The sequence below is a fragment of the Vipera berus genome (genome assembly GCF_964194415.1).
Source record: "Vipera berus genome assembly, chromosome: 1".
In the NCBI taxonomy this organism is placed as follows: Eukaryota; Metazoa; Chordata; class Lepidosauria; order Squamata; family Viperidae; genus Vipera; species Vipera berus.
Genome location: NC_138202.1, coordinates 35,773,198 through 35,786,719, shown reverse-complemented (window position 1 = coordinate 35,786,719; position 13,522 = coordinate 35,773,198). Strand labels below are relative to the sequence as shown.

At 43.6% G+C, this 13,522-nt stretch overlaps 1 protein-coding gene across 3 annotated transcripts; it reads right to left on the bottom strand.

The window, feature by feature from the left end:
* Nucleotides 1–246: 246 nt before the first annotated feature.
* Nucleotides 247–5,683, bottom strand: ANKRD9 (ankyrin repeat domain 9). Of its 3 annotated transcripts, none has more exons than XM_081323757.1 (2): nucleotides 5,394–5,683; nucleotides 247–1,476 (listed from the first exon to the last, which is right to left on the bottom strand). In XM_081323757.1, the coding sequence occupies exon 2, from the start codon at nucleotides 1,390–1,392 to the stop codon at nucleotides 505–507; it is 888 nt and encodes a 295-aa protein (XP_081179883.1). In that variant the 5' UTR covers nucleotides 1,393–1,476; nucleotides 5,394–5,683; the 3' UTR covers nucleotides 247–504. The 3 variants fall into 3 exon arrangements, with proteins under 3 accessions (XP_081179883.1, XP_081179881.1, XP_081179882.1); XM_081323755.1 differs by having other exon boundaries at nucleotides 5,123–5,682; XM_081323756.1 differs by lacking the exon at nucleotides 5,394–5,683 and adding an exon at nucleotides 3,645–3,886.
* Between the last annotated feature and the right edge of the window lie 7,839 nt (nucleotides 5,684–13,522).

Genomic DNA, 13,522 nt, shown 5'->3' with positions numbered 1-13,522 from the left:
TGTTGACAAAGAAAAGGTTTGAAAAACTGGACATATTCCAAACCATCTTTTGCTGACTGGGTTAGCATACCTGGGTCCAGGTTTTTTTTTTGCAGTAAAGTCAGTATCCTGCTGGTACATTATTTACTGTTGATCTACTGAATGTGGTTTACAAAAGCTACTGTTTCATTGCTCGGTTTAGCTTTTGGCCTAAAATGCTAATTCAGTCTACAATTTCGCATGCCCAAGTTAAGCTTAAGCTGTGCATCCTGCCATAAAATGAAATTTATTTTTAGAATACACTCTAGGTGTTCCACTATCTCCGACTGAGCAATAGTTAAATAAAACACAACATATTAAAATCTTTGGAAAAAAGTCTCTAATTAAAACAAGTGTTTCTCCTTCTCCCACACAGATTTCATTTTCAGCACATGGGTTCTCCACACAACCTATTTTCATCACACAAGCAGCAACCGAAAAGTGAGGAAGAGAGGGAGTGAGAGAAGGGGTCTCTAGCTTATAACCTTAGCCCTTCAACTTCAAATCCAAAGGTTTCAGAAAGTGCGGCAAAGGTAGACCATCCAGAGCCTCTGGGAAATGTTCAGGTGAAATGCTCCCAATTAAAACTTGCATGGATCTAACAAAGAGAGAGAAAGGGGCAAAACCAGCCAACCACTGATATCGGCTATCGCCCAGAAGGCCCTGCCATGGTTGCTGATCTTCCTGCAGCTGCTGTTTCATGGCGAAGTGGAAGCCTGGAGGCATAAAGAGCAAGAGTGAGTCCAGAAGGAGAAGCTTGGTGCAGAGATTTGATGTTGGACTCTCCCAAATTTGTTGTAGAAGGAGGTCTAAAGGTGTGTTCCCAGCACAATCACGAAGGCAAGGCGAGGCTCCGTGTCCCAACAACAAAATCAAACACTCTGGCCTTGTCAGTTCACAAGCCACATGAAGAGCTGTTTTGCCACCTTCTACTCGACTGCAACCTCGGCGGTCCAAATAGGTAGCTCGGTCGCTTACTGGAAAGTTTTTGATGGCCTTCAGAATCTCTACAAGGACATGGATACGATTGTAACGGACAGCCATAGCTAAGTGAGGAGCTGAAGAGTGGCAGCAGCTGAAATGAAGGCTGGGTATTGCCAGGGCACTTTTAGGAAATTGGCTCAGTAAATATCGGGCATAAGGCTGGTGGTTGTGTACCAGGGCATAGAGCAGTGCCTCTGAAGGTGAGTATGTGCTGACTTTGCCTCCTTCTTGCCAGTGGAAAGCCTCCATGCGCCTCATGTCTTCCAAGAGCCACACTGGTAGCTGGTCTCTCACAGCTTGGTAGAAAGCAAAAGAGGATTTCTTGCATTGTTTCTGTGATTGGGAGCTGTGGCTGTTGCAGTTATTCAACCATTTGACGTTCCAGGGCATCCTTGAAGTCAAATTCACAGAGAAGGGCTCCCTTCTCGGCGATCAGATATTTTTCTCATGAAGATTCAAGAAGACGAAGGAAGGCTTTAAGAGAAAAGGAATTGTTTAGAAACTACTCCTCCCAAAAGCAATGTCCTTTTATGTCTTTGTCTACCATTCAAGGTTCATCAAGGTACAGGCGGTCCTCAATTTACAACCATTCATTTAGCGACTGTTCAAAGTTATAAGGACCCTGGGAAAAGTGGCTTAGGATTGTTTTTCACACATTGCAGCATCCCTATGGTTAAGTGATCTGAATACTATATGGTTGATAACTGGTTCATATTTATGATGATTGCAGTATCCTGGGGTTATATGATCAATCTTTGCAACCTTCTGACAAGCAAAGTCAATGGGGAAGCCAGATTCACTTAACCACGTTACTAACTTAACAACTGCAGTGATTCACTAACAACTATGGCAACGAAGGTCATAAAACAGGGCAAAACTCACATAACAAATGTCTTGCCTAGCAACAAAAACCTGGGCCCAATTGTGGTCATACGTCTAGGACATGGGTAGGCAACCTCGGCTCTTTTATGACTCATGGACTTCAACTCCCGGAATTCCTGAGTCAGCATAGTCCATGAGTCATAAAAGAGCCAAGGTTGCCTACCCCTGGTCTAGGACTACCCGTATTGTGAGGTAGTTGATAAAAACTGCTTGAAGACGATGGGAAAGAACTCTGCCTGAATCTGAAGCCTCCCCATATTTATGGGAACTGCAGGCACTGCCATCCAAGATTTCCACCACTCTTTGAAAAGAGTTCCTGATCTGGCTGTCCCAGCTTCAATAATAGTGTAGTTAAAATTGGCATGAAGTGAGATGTTTTGTTTTGAAACTCTAAGGCTCCATTTTCTCATTGGAAGGAACCAGTGGTGGGATACAAATATGTGAACAACCGGTTCTCTGTGTGGATGCTGCTTCCAGAAGTCCATTCTGGATCTGGGCAACAAAGCATTAGCTACCGGTTCTGCCGAAGTGGTGCGAACTGGCTGAATCCCACCACTGGAAGGAACTCTGCTAGTTACCAAATGTCAGATTCTATAAGAGTTTGAAGGCTTTGCATTTTGCTCAAACAAAAAAGCTGGGGGAGGGGGGGGACTGACAAGTTTGTGGTATTGTTATTCTTGTCAGTAGCCTCTTCTCCAAGATCAGCTGTTGTATGAAAGGTGTCAGGCTTCTGATGTTTTTCTTTTGCTTCTATCCCTTTTGTGTAGATGGGATTTTTGCTGTTGCATAATTTGTAGAAGGTTAAGCTGGCACAGTACTTTTCCCAGCCTTTAAAGTCAAGTGAAGACAGGTCAGTCATGGATGGATCAGTGTTAAACTATTTCTGAGGGGTTAGGGAACAAAAACAGTAGTAGTACCCTTGAGATCTTCCACAATTTTTACCTATGTTCCTCAACATTCAACGGACCTTTTTATGACTTGATAAGGATTTTTTGGGCAGCTTCCCCTAGCATAAATGTATTTTTCTGCTTCTTCTTCCCCCCACCCTCTATCAAACAATAAACATATCTGGTTATCAGCTTATTCAACACCCCTAATATCGCTCAGCTCAGCTGGATAATCTTTACCCTAATTTCCAAATACTGTAGACATTTCTTTCTGTGGTTATCACCCCTTGTAACACTAGCTTTGTTTAGTGATTAATTCCCCGGTCCCCTGTCCTTAAAAATAAGAAAGGAGTGAGAACTTTGTCACTGAACTAAGTATCTTAAATCTAACCCAGGTTGAATCCATTTTCCCACAAGACAGATGGGACGGAAATTTGCAGATCTAGTTTTTACAAGGCACCTGGACGCTAACAAATTCACTGTCAGTCCCTTTATATTATTAAGTATGATAAAGGAAATAGACAATACCATTTTAGAGATCTATGCAGTCTGTGTTTTATTTAACTGGGCTGTTTGTGACTCTTCATCTAAAACCAAATGCAATATGTACATATTTGACTTAGCACATTCACGACCAAGAGGTTTTGCATCCTTAAATGATGGGGCTATTTCACTCCTCAATATCAAATTGAGCCACAAGCAGCAGATCAGGCATTGAAAAATAACTGTGCTGGGGAATTTTATCAGAATCCAAAGAGTTCCAGAAATGGGCTGCTAAATATGGTGTTTATGTCTCCCTGGAGCTGCAGTATAAGCTTTTCTATCCCCATTCACCCCAATTTTGCAACACATGCAACAGAATGACTTCCTCACTTTATTGTCTTTGAGTTGTTAGTTGTCCTAGGCAAGGAATGGAGCATTTCTGTAGCCCTTGAACGCTCACCCGACTCCCAATCAGCATACTCATCAGGGTTGTCACACAGGGATTTCCAAGTACATAATTAACACTGCAGCTTCTCTTTCCTATTGATGGATCTGAGATAAATTAACTCTGCTAGCCAGTTCAGCCTTTTGTTTTGTTTACACTAGCACAGGGGTAGGCAACCTCGGCTCTTTTATGACTCATGGACTTCAACTCTCAGAATTCTGGGAGTTGTAGTCCATGAGTCATAAAAGAGCTGAGGTTGCCTACCCCTGCACTAGCAGAAGGGTTTTAGGGTACCTGCACTTTGGCTCAGGAAGGTGTGATGTTTGCTTCCTTTTCAAGGGCAAAGGGCCGTGAAGATCTGGCCCAGCAGCAAAGTAACAAGACTGACCTCCCAACCAAGTTGCAATTTGAAGAAGGCCAATTGAATACCACCATGCAAATCCCAATCCCTTTCGGTGACTTGCTTTACGAGTGGAGTCCCCAGTGATCCCCACATCAGGGTTTGGTTCATCTTGGCTGGTACCTACTCTGAATATATAATTTGGGGTTTCATATGTGGCCCAAGACACTTTGAATATATAATTTGGGGTTTCATATGTGGCCCAAGACACTTTCAGGCCAATCTAACTGTACCAGTGTGTCTCAGTTTTGGCCACATTAAAATGTATGGACTTCAACTCCCAGCCAGCTGGGGAATTCTGGGACTTAAAAGCCACTTGTCTTAAAGTTCCAAGGTGTACCCTATCTTGTCCTTGGATCACCCCTTCTTTGTCCTCCCCGTTTGAGTTAGCATGACCTTCATCCCGCTGCACCCCATGGAACCAGCAAGGGAATGTCCTCCAAACCTTGCACCCTTGAGGGCTCCAGAGGCAGTTACCAGTTGACCTGCTTTCCCCTCACTGGCCTTCATCTTCCACTCTCCTCTCTTGCCAGGCAACAGCTTGTAACAAGACAAGGAAGGGGGAGGAACAATGTTGGGAGGCTCAGGGGAGGCCAGTTATAGTGCTAGTTTTTGTGTCCACAACTTCCTCTCTGCAAGGCTGCTCTCTCACTCACACTTGGGGAGTACCCGGCTCCTCCAAAATTCTCCCCCAGCCTTCCCTTCCAAACATGAATCATCCCTCCCGAGCAGCCTTTCTCCCCAGCGGTGTTTCTTACGGCATAAAAAAAACACATGCATTTATTTGGGGTTGGCGGTTCATCTTTCAAGATTTGAAGGGAGAATGGGCGGAACTCATTTCAAAACCGCTGTGCCCCGAAGACCACCATTCTCGGCTTCGCCCTCAGTCTTCCCAAGCAGCAGACGCAATTCCGGCACGACCCGTCTTTGCCACGAACCCCGACCTCGCCGGCCGACCTGCCTGCCTGCCTTCTCCCGCTCTCCATCTTCCTTTTCTCTCGCCAGATGCCCCAGAGCTCTTACCTCACACGTCTCCACCCCAAAACTCCCAGCCAGCCTGTTGGCTTTTCGAACCGCCCTGGGGGTTAGATCTGGCATTCACCGACCCGGCCGGAGCGAAGGGGGAAGCGGGATCAAAGCCCTTCTTTCGGCCGCAAAGAATGCAGCCAGGCGGGATTCGCCTGCGGGTTGTGCCGGCTCTTCCTGCGGGGCTGGCTGGCTGGCTGGCTGCAGCAATGAATGAGCCGCTGCCCCGCTCGCTGCTTTCCTCCGGCTGCGGCCGCGCGCTACGCACCGGAGGGAGTCCGGCAGCCGCGGCTCTTTCCCCGCCCCCGTGCGCTCCTCCGCTGCCTGCGCTCTCTCTCCTCCCCCTGCGGAAGAAGAGCGGCTGTGCTGGGCTCCCGGCTGCACCGAACGCGACCGCCGCTCCTTTTCGGAGGAAGCAGCCAAGGGAGAAGCAGCGGGCAGGAACCGCAGCAGCCGTCGCCGCTCAGCCGTCTGGCTCAGTAGCAGCAGCGGCGGCGGCGGCGGCGGCCAAACTCCAATTGCCTCCTCCGGGCTCTTTTATGCCCTCCCTGCTCCCGTCCGGTGAAGGTCGGTCAGGACCGGGGAACTGTCCAGAGCCTCAGGATTGGTCTCCGCGGGTCCTCCCCCCCCCAGCTTCCCATTGGCTGAGAGGAGAGGATGGGGCCCCGGAGCGATTGTTGTCGTCAGCGGGAGGCAAAGTTCCAAGAAAGTTTCCGGGCTATTTGTAAGTCTTGGAAGCGAGGCGGCTCGTGCTATTGACCCTAAAAGGGGAGGAGGGTGCGAAGGAGGCAAGGCTGATGGGGCTTCCCGCGGGGGATCAGAGGGCCGGCCCCTGAGGGCTCTTCCTCCCCTCCGGAGGGCTGCTCCAATTGGCTGCCTTAACGTGATGAGAAGGAAGGACTCACTGGAGAAGAGCCTAATGCTGGGAAAGATCGAGGGCAATAGAAGAAGGGGACGACAGAGAATGAGGTGGCTGGATGGAGTCACTGAAGCAGTAGGCATGAGCTTAAATGGACTCCAGAAGATGGTAGAGGACAGGAAGGCCTGGAGGAATGTTGTCCATAGGGTCGCGATGGGTCGGACACGACTTCGCAGCTAACAACAACAACGTGCTGTCTGTCTCTCCACCAGGCTTTGAGCCGACGGGAAAATTCCTAGCGTGAGCCTTGCCGACCCCCTCTCCTGCCACAAACAAGGACGCCTCCAAAGGTGCTGCCCTTGCGCGCCTGTTGTGAATCGGCTCTCCCATGGATAAGTCTAGTAGCTGTTTCCAAAACGAGGACAAGGGCACTAGAGAGCTGGGCTTTCTCCCCTTTCGTCTCACAAAATATTCCTGAATCTTGTTGCCGTAATGCAAGGGGTCTTCAAACTTGGCCCTTTTATGACTTGTGGACTTCAACTCCCAGAATTCCTCAGCCAGCTTTGCTGGCTGAGGAATTCTGGGAGTTGAAGTCCACAAGTCATAAAAGGGCCAAGTTTGAAGACCCCTGCAAATGGCTTATAAATGGGGGACCCGTGTAAAAGTAAAAAAAAAGCCTTCCCTGGAGTTCTTGTGTGGTTAGCTTGACCCTCCTTCCAAGAAACTTACTCATCAAAGTTCTCAGAATTTTTGTTTTGTTTTCGGTACTGGTTATCACTAAAAGCCAGCATGGGTTTGTCAAAAACAGATGGTGCCAGGCAAACCTGATTGCGTTCTTTGACCAAGTGACAAAACTAGTGGACCAGGGGAATGCTGTAGATTTAATTTACTTGGATTTCAGTAAGGCATTTGATAAAGTAGATCACAACCTACTACTTGATAAGATAGAAAAAGGTGGGTTAGATAGCATCACCACCAGATGGATTCGTAGCTGGCTGACAGGCCGTACTCAGCGTATGGTCCTCAATGGAACTGCATCTACATGGAAGGAAGTGTGTAGTGGGGTGCCCCAGGGCTCTGTTCTGGGCCCAGTGCTCTTCAACATCTTCATCAACGATTTGGATGAGGGGATAGATGGGGAACTCATCAAATTTGCAGATGACACCAAGCTGGCAGGAATAGCCAATACTCCAGAAGATAGGCTTAAGATACAGGAGGATCTGGACAGACTCGAACACTGGGCACTATCTAACAAAATGAAATTCAATAGTGAAAAAAGTAAGGTTCTGCATTTAGGCAGGAAAAATCAAATGCACAGGTATAGTATAGGTGGTACCTTGCTCGATAGTAGTAACTGTGAGAGGGATCTGAGTCCTAGTGGACAATCACTTAAATATGAGCCAGCAGTGTGCTGCAGCTGCCAAAAAAGCCAACACAGTGCTAGGCTGCATTAACAGAGGAATAGAATCAAGATCAAGTGAAGTACTAATACCACTTTACAATGCCTTGGTAAGGCCACACCTGGAATACTGCATCCAGTTTTGGTCACCACGATGTAAAAAAGATGTTGAGACTCTAGAAAGAGTACAGAGAAGAGCAACAAAGATGATTGGGGGACTGGAGGCTAAAACATATAGGGAACGGTTGCTGGAATTGGGTATGTGTAGTTTAATGAAGAGAAGGGTGAGGGTGTTGTGATTCAGGGTCAGCCTGTGGGTTCGGCAGTTGGGTCGGATGACTCAGATGAGGGGGAGGAGGGGGGTGTTGAAGAACTTGCTGATGATGGCTTTGAGGCTCCGCAGAGCCCCCAGCCAGGCCCCTCCCACCTGGTGGAGACCCAGCTGTGTGAGCCTGACAGCGTGGATGAAGATGACCCACAGCTGGCCCTGTTCAAGGACGCCCGACGCAGGAGGCAGTCAAGTAGGAGTAAACAGAGGAAGGCAATGGGGCTTCTCGGAAGGAGGGAGAGAGAAGCCACGCCCTGAACTCTTTATAAAGGACTTGTGTGGGGAGGGCTGGTTTGCTGAAAGCAACCGCTCAGATAGTGTTTCAAAGCTCTGGTATCTTGGTTCGTGTCTTGTTTGTTTTTGTAATAAATTTGGCAGACGTATTCCAGCCTCTTGCCGTCTGTAAAGGGGTTGCCTTTTCTGCAAGGCCGGTAGCAGGCTGGTACAGAACAGAGGGGTGACATGATAGCAGTGTTCCAATATCTCAGGGGCCGCCACAAAGAAGATGGAATGGAAACTAGTCAAGGAGAGAAGCAACCTAGAACTAAGGAGAAACTTCCTGAGTTAGAACAATTAAGCAGTGGAACAACCTGCCTTCATAAGCGGTGAATGCTCCAACACTGGAAGTTTTTAAGAAGAGACTGGACAGCCATTTGTCTGAAATGGTATAGGGTTTCCTGCCTTAGCAGGGGGTTGGACTAGATGACCTCCAAGGTCCCTTCCAACAACTTCTTCTTCTTCTTCTTCTTCTTCTTCTTCTTCTTCTTCTTCTTCTTCTTCTTCTTCTTCTTCTTCTTCTTCTTCTTCTTCTTATTATTATTATTATTATTATTATTATTATTATTATTATTATTATTATTATTATTATTATTATTATTATTATTATTATTATTACAAGAGAAAGCAGACACCAAACCAGTTAAAGAAAGGGAATGGTGGATCTGCGACTTTATGTTCTCTTTCATCAGTTGCCTGGAAGTCAGCTGCCAACCACTCTCCCTAGAAATGACATCTGCGTATCCCAGGTCCTTGGGAAGGACTCAATAAGTGGATAAAAGTGCCAAATCCAGCCTAAATATCTGGCTGACTGTGCGATGAACCACAATAATAAAATAATAATAGGTGCAATCCCAAAACAACTAGAGTACCACTGGAACACCATCAGCATTGATAAATTCACCATTAGTCAATTGCAAAAGGCAGCTTTACTTGCAACCACTTACATTGTGTAACAATATCTATAATACCATCCACATCTGCTCATCCCAAGTCCTTCTCAATAGGCATACAAAAATGCCAAATTCAGCCTAAATATCCGGCTGACTGTGTGATGAACCATAATAATTTATTAAACTTGTGTGCCACCTGGACAGATCTAAGTTCTTGAACCACATCAGCAGCCACTGAATTCACTGAAATGTACTGGAGCACATTTAGGGCTAAATTTTGCTGGGAGAAGAAAGAGGCTGTCTTAGTTATGGCAGAAAAAGCGGTTACCAGGGCATGTTTGTGAGCAAGAACCCTCAGTATACTCTAATACTTTATGACACACCCTCTCCAAATACTTGTATTTTGTTTGTATATGTGATTTTGGGTTGAGTAATTATTGCATGCATTATAATATCTTTCTGATCTGGGAACAATAATGTTGGAGCTTCCCACGCAGATTTGCATACCTCTCTTGGTGTGGAAATTGGGTGTTTCCAAATTCTGGGTGAGTTTTGTGTGACATGTCTAACAAGGTATATATTTGAAAGTCAAGAATTTCTATCAGGTATAACCTGCCATAAATTGCTGAATTTGTTCCTTGGAGTGTATTTGTTATATTTTCTTATGGGGATTAATATTTGTGTGTATTGGTTCTATTTTAAAATTGGAGGTAAACCCATTTATAATGTACATCGGATTAAAAGATGTTTTACAACCATTTAGAAGCAAAGTTCACACTGAATCCAGCATCATCCTTAGCATGTATTTTTTTAAAAAGAGAGATAAAAGTTTCCCCTGAGCAGTCATGTGCAACTCTAGGGGGTGGTGCTTATCTCCCTTTCCTAGCCAAGGGAACCAGCATTGTCTGAAGATGCTTCCATAGTCATGTGGTCGGTATGTCTATATGCCGAGGCACATGGAACACCATTGTTACCTTCCCACCAAAGTGATTCTATTCAAGCGTATTTGCATGCTTTTGAATGTATATTTAGCAATAAATTAGGTAATGTTTTTGAATTGGTCCATTTGTTTTAATAAAAAATGTATTCACTGCAGCATAAACCTATAATCTAAAATAATAATCAGGAAAATAGTCTTTTAAAAGAAATGCATAAGCAATAAACAGCTTAATACAAATATTATTGTTGAAAACTCAGCTGATCATTAAGAAAATTAAAAATAAACATGTAATAAATCAACTGACCAGATTTCAACAGGATGAAATTTCACACAAATGTGACTAATGCTGCCTGTGCATGCAGATGTCTTTGAGAGCACAGGGTGCAGAGATCAGTTTGTTCATTGATCAAAAGAAAGGAACTTCTTGCTTTGATTTGCTTTTCTCAAAATACAGGCTAGATACCATCAAGAGTCATATTTCATTTGTATCTGAATCCTTATGGATATCCTACCTTTTGGTTGGCCCGGGCCACACACACACACACACACACACACACACACACACACACACATATATATATATATATATATATATATATATATATATATATATATATATATATATAGTGTGTGTGTGTGTGTGTGTGTGTGTGTGTGTGTGTATATATATGTGTGTGTGTGTGTGTGTGTGTATATGTGTGTGTGTGTGTGTGTGTGTGTGTGTGTATATATATATATATATATATCACATAATGGTAAAGGGTATGATCTTGTGCATTACTAGCTGTCCAGGGCCGTATGTGGGTTGGACATGCCTGCTTTAGATACAAATACGGCTCTTTCCACCATGCAGAATTGCATCCCAGTTCAGCAATGGAATTTAGTTCTGTGTTATAATCCTGAACTAACTAAACATAACATATTATTATTATTATTGTTGTTGTTGTTAGTTGCAAAGTCGTGTCTGACCCATCGAGACCCCATGGACAACGTTCCTCCAGGCCTTCCTGTCCTCTACCGTCTTCTGGACTCCATTTAAGCTCAAGCCTACAGCTTCAGTGACTCCATCCAGCCACCTCATTCTCTGTTGTCCCCTTCTTCTCTTGCCCTCAACCTTTCCCAGCATTAGGCTCTTCTCCAGTGAGTCCTTCCTTCTCATTAGGTGGCCAAAGTATTTGAGTTTCAACTTCAGGATCTGGCCTTCTAAAGAGCAGTCAGGGTTGATCTCCTCTAGGACTGACTAGTTTGAATGCCTGGCAGTCCAAGGGACTCGCAGGAGTCTTCTCCAGCACCATAGTTCAAAGGCCTCAATTCTTTGGTGCTCAGCCTTTCTTATGGTCCAACTTTCACAACCATACATTGCGACATATTATTACAGGAAGTTAAATTACATGGAACAGTACTATTGGTAGGAAAGTTTAGCTGTTAAAAATGTCTGCTTTCATTTTCAAATATTGGTATCGCATGCTGATTTCCTACTGACAGACCTTCTGATTAGACTGCTATGATTTAAGTTTTTATCCAATGCTCTTTGTATCATTCTTGTTTCTGTTATATTCTATTTTATGTTTTTGTCTATGTCTATGTCTATGCTTGTTTTATTATAACAGATGACTGGTTTTAAGAGCCCTGGTGGTGCAGTGGTTAGAATGCAGTACTGCGGGCTACTTCTGCTGACTCCTGGCTGCCAGGAGTTTGGCAGTTTGAGTCTCACTGGTTCAAGGTTGACTCAGCCTTCCATCCTTCTTAGGTGGGTAAAATGAGGACCCAGATTGTTGGGGACAATATGCTGACTCTGTAAACATTTTAGAGAGGGCTGTAAAGCACTGTTAAGTGGGTATATAAGTCTAAGTGCTATTGCTATTTATCCTTAGTCACACAAACCACAATTAATTGCAGCAAATACATGAATTTCTACAGTGTTTTCCTCATGTTTCTCAACCACAATTAATTGCAGCAAATACATGAATTTCTACAGTGTTTTCCTCATATTTCTAAACCATCTTTCATCTAATCATTTTCCTAACAACTCTTGAAAATAATTGGCAAAATATAGTTTTGAAAATGATGGGCCTCATTTATGATCATGATAACGTATGGCACAATTTGACAAATCTTCAGTTGGGAATTGGGTAGAATGAAATTTCCTTATGGCGGGCACATAATTTTGCAAATCTGAAAAGATTCTGCTGCAGTTTTCCTTTCCTCTTTAATTGTTGCGGGGGGATATAAAAGAAAAAAAGGTGAAAAAGCTGTACAAAAATATGGGGAGGTTATAAGCAGAACATACTGTCTTGATCAGCCCATAACATTCTGGAGACAAAGCGAGATAATTACATATTTAATTCTTATTAACAAATGTATTTGCTTTTTAGAAAGCAAGAGCATATTTGTCCTTCATACCAGGCTTTCTTACATTTATATTTTTCAGAAATCTTAGACTTTGGTACATAATAGTCCAGCCTTACTTGCTATGAAAACTTTGGGTTGTGGGCTCAACAAGATAGAGAAATTTGTTTAGTTAACATTTGAATGGGAACCTACTTGTTTATTTTCAAATCAGTATGTCAAAAGAAAGTTTAGTTATTAGCTTAATTTTGTAGTCATCTGAATTTGATGATGCATTTTTGCCAGCAATAAAAAACCAGGCATATTTTTGGAGGAAAATTATTGTGAGTGGCAACCTTTTCTGGAGCTTGAGATGCTGGTGATGGTTAACCATGCCTTCATCACTTTTCATATGGACCAATGTAATACCCTGTATGCAGATTTCATATTGAAAACAACCTAGAAATTTCAGTTAGTGCAGAATATAGAAGTCCACCTGTTGGCATGTAAGAATAATTCAAAGTGCTGCTTTTAATCTAGATGGCTTGCCACCTCGGTATCTGCAGGATAACCTTGTTCAGGAAGAACCATCATTCATCCTCAGCTCTTTAAAAAAAGTGATAGAAGTTTATATTAGCTGTATCCAGCATACTGGATAGATTCACACTAAAGTATAGTTGATTTTAATTAGTGCATTGTATGATCCTAGCCATCATGGAACCACCTTGCAGATGCTGAATTTGGCAGACATGGCAAATAGGTCAACACTTGCAAGTTACACGTGCAAGATTCCAGATAGCTTAAAATATTCCGAATTGCTTAAAACGTTCGTTGTAAACTAGACTTGTACTATGGGAGGGCAGTACTCCAATCATCCCTAGTAGGTTTCATGAGTACTGGAGTTATAAATATCTGAAGGGGAACCTTTGCCCTTTCTTGAAATGGTTTGCAGTACTCCACTTAAAAGGAGCATGTTAATATAGAAAGAGCCACTTCTAACATTAAAAAGAAAAGCTCCTTTTCCGTTACTGTACAAAATACATTCTCAAGTTGAAATACATGCATCTTAAAGTTGCTGAAGTTGAGAAATAACTGTTATAGATGGAAAGATGGACACCTGAATCCGTTGCTATTGCCTTCTCTTGGTTTTCTTCAAATATGCATTTTTTTCAAAATCAGCATAATTTACCTACCAGTGATCTGGTGGTAATTATTCATATTTACTTTAGCCAGGTCCACAGTTTAATTAATTGGATGGTTTGATTATGACTCACTTTCTGAGTGAACAGGAGTTGTTCTTGATTAAATTCCTGGATTTATACTGGGCATTAATTTGGCCTAGATTATGTCCAATACAGATGTAGTTGTTTTTCT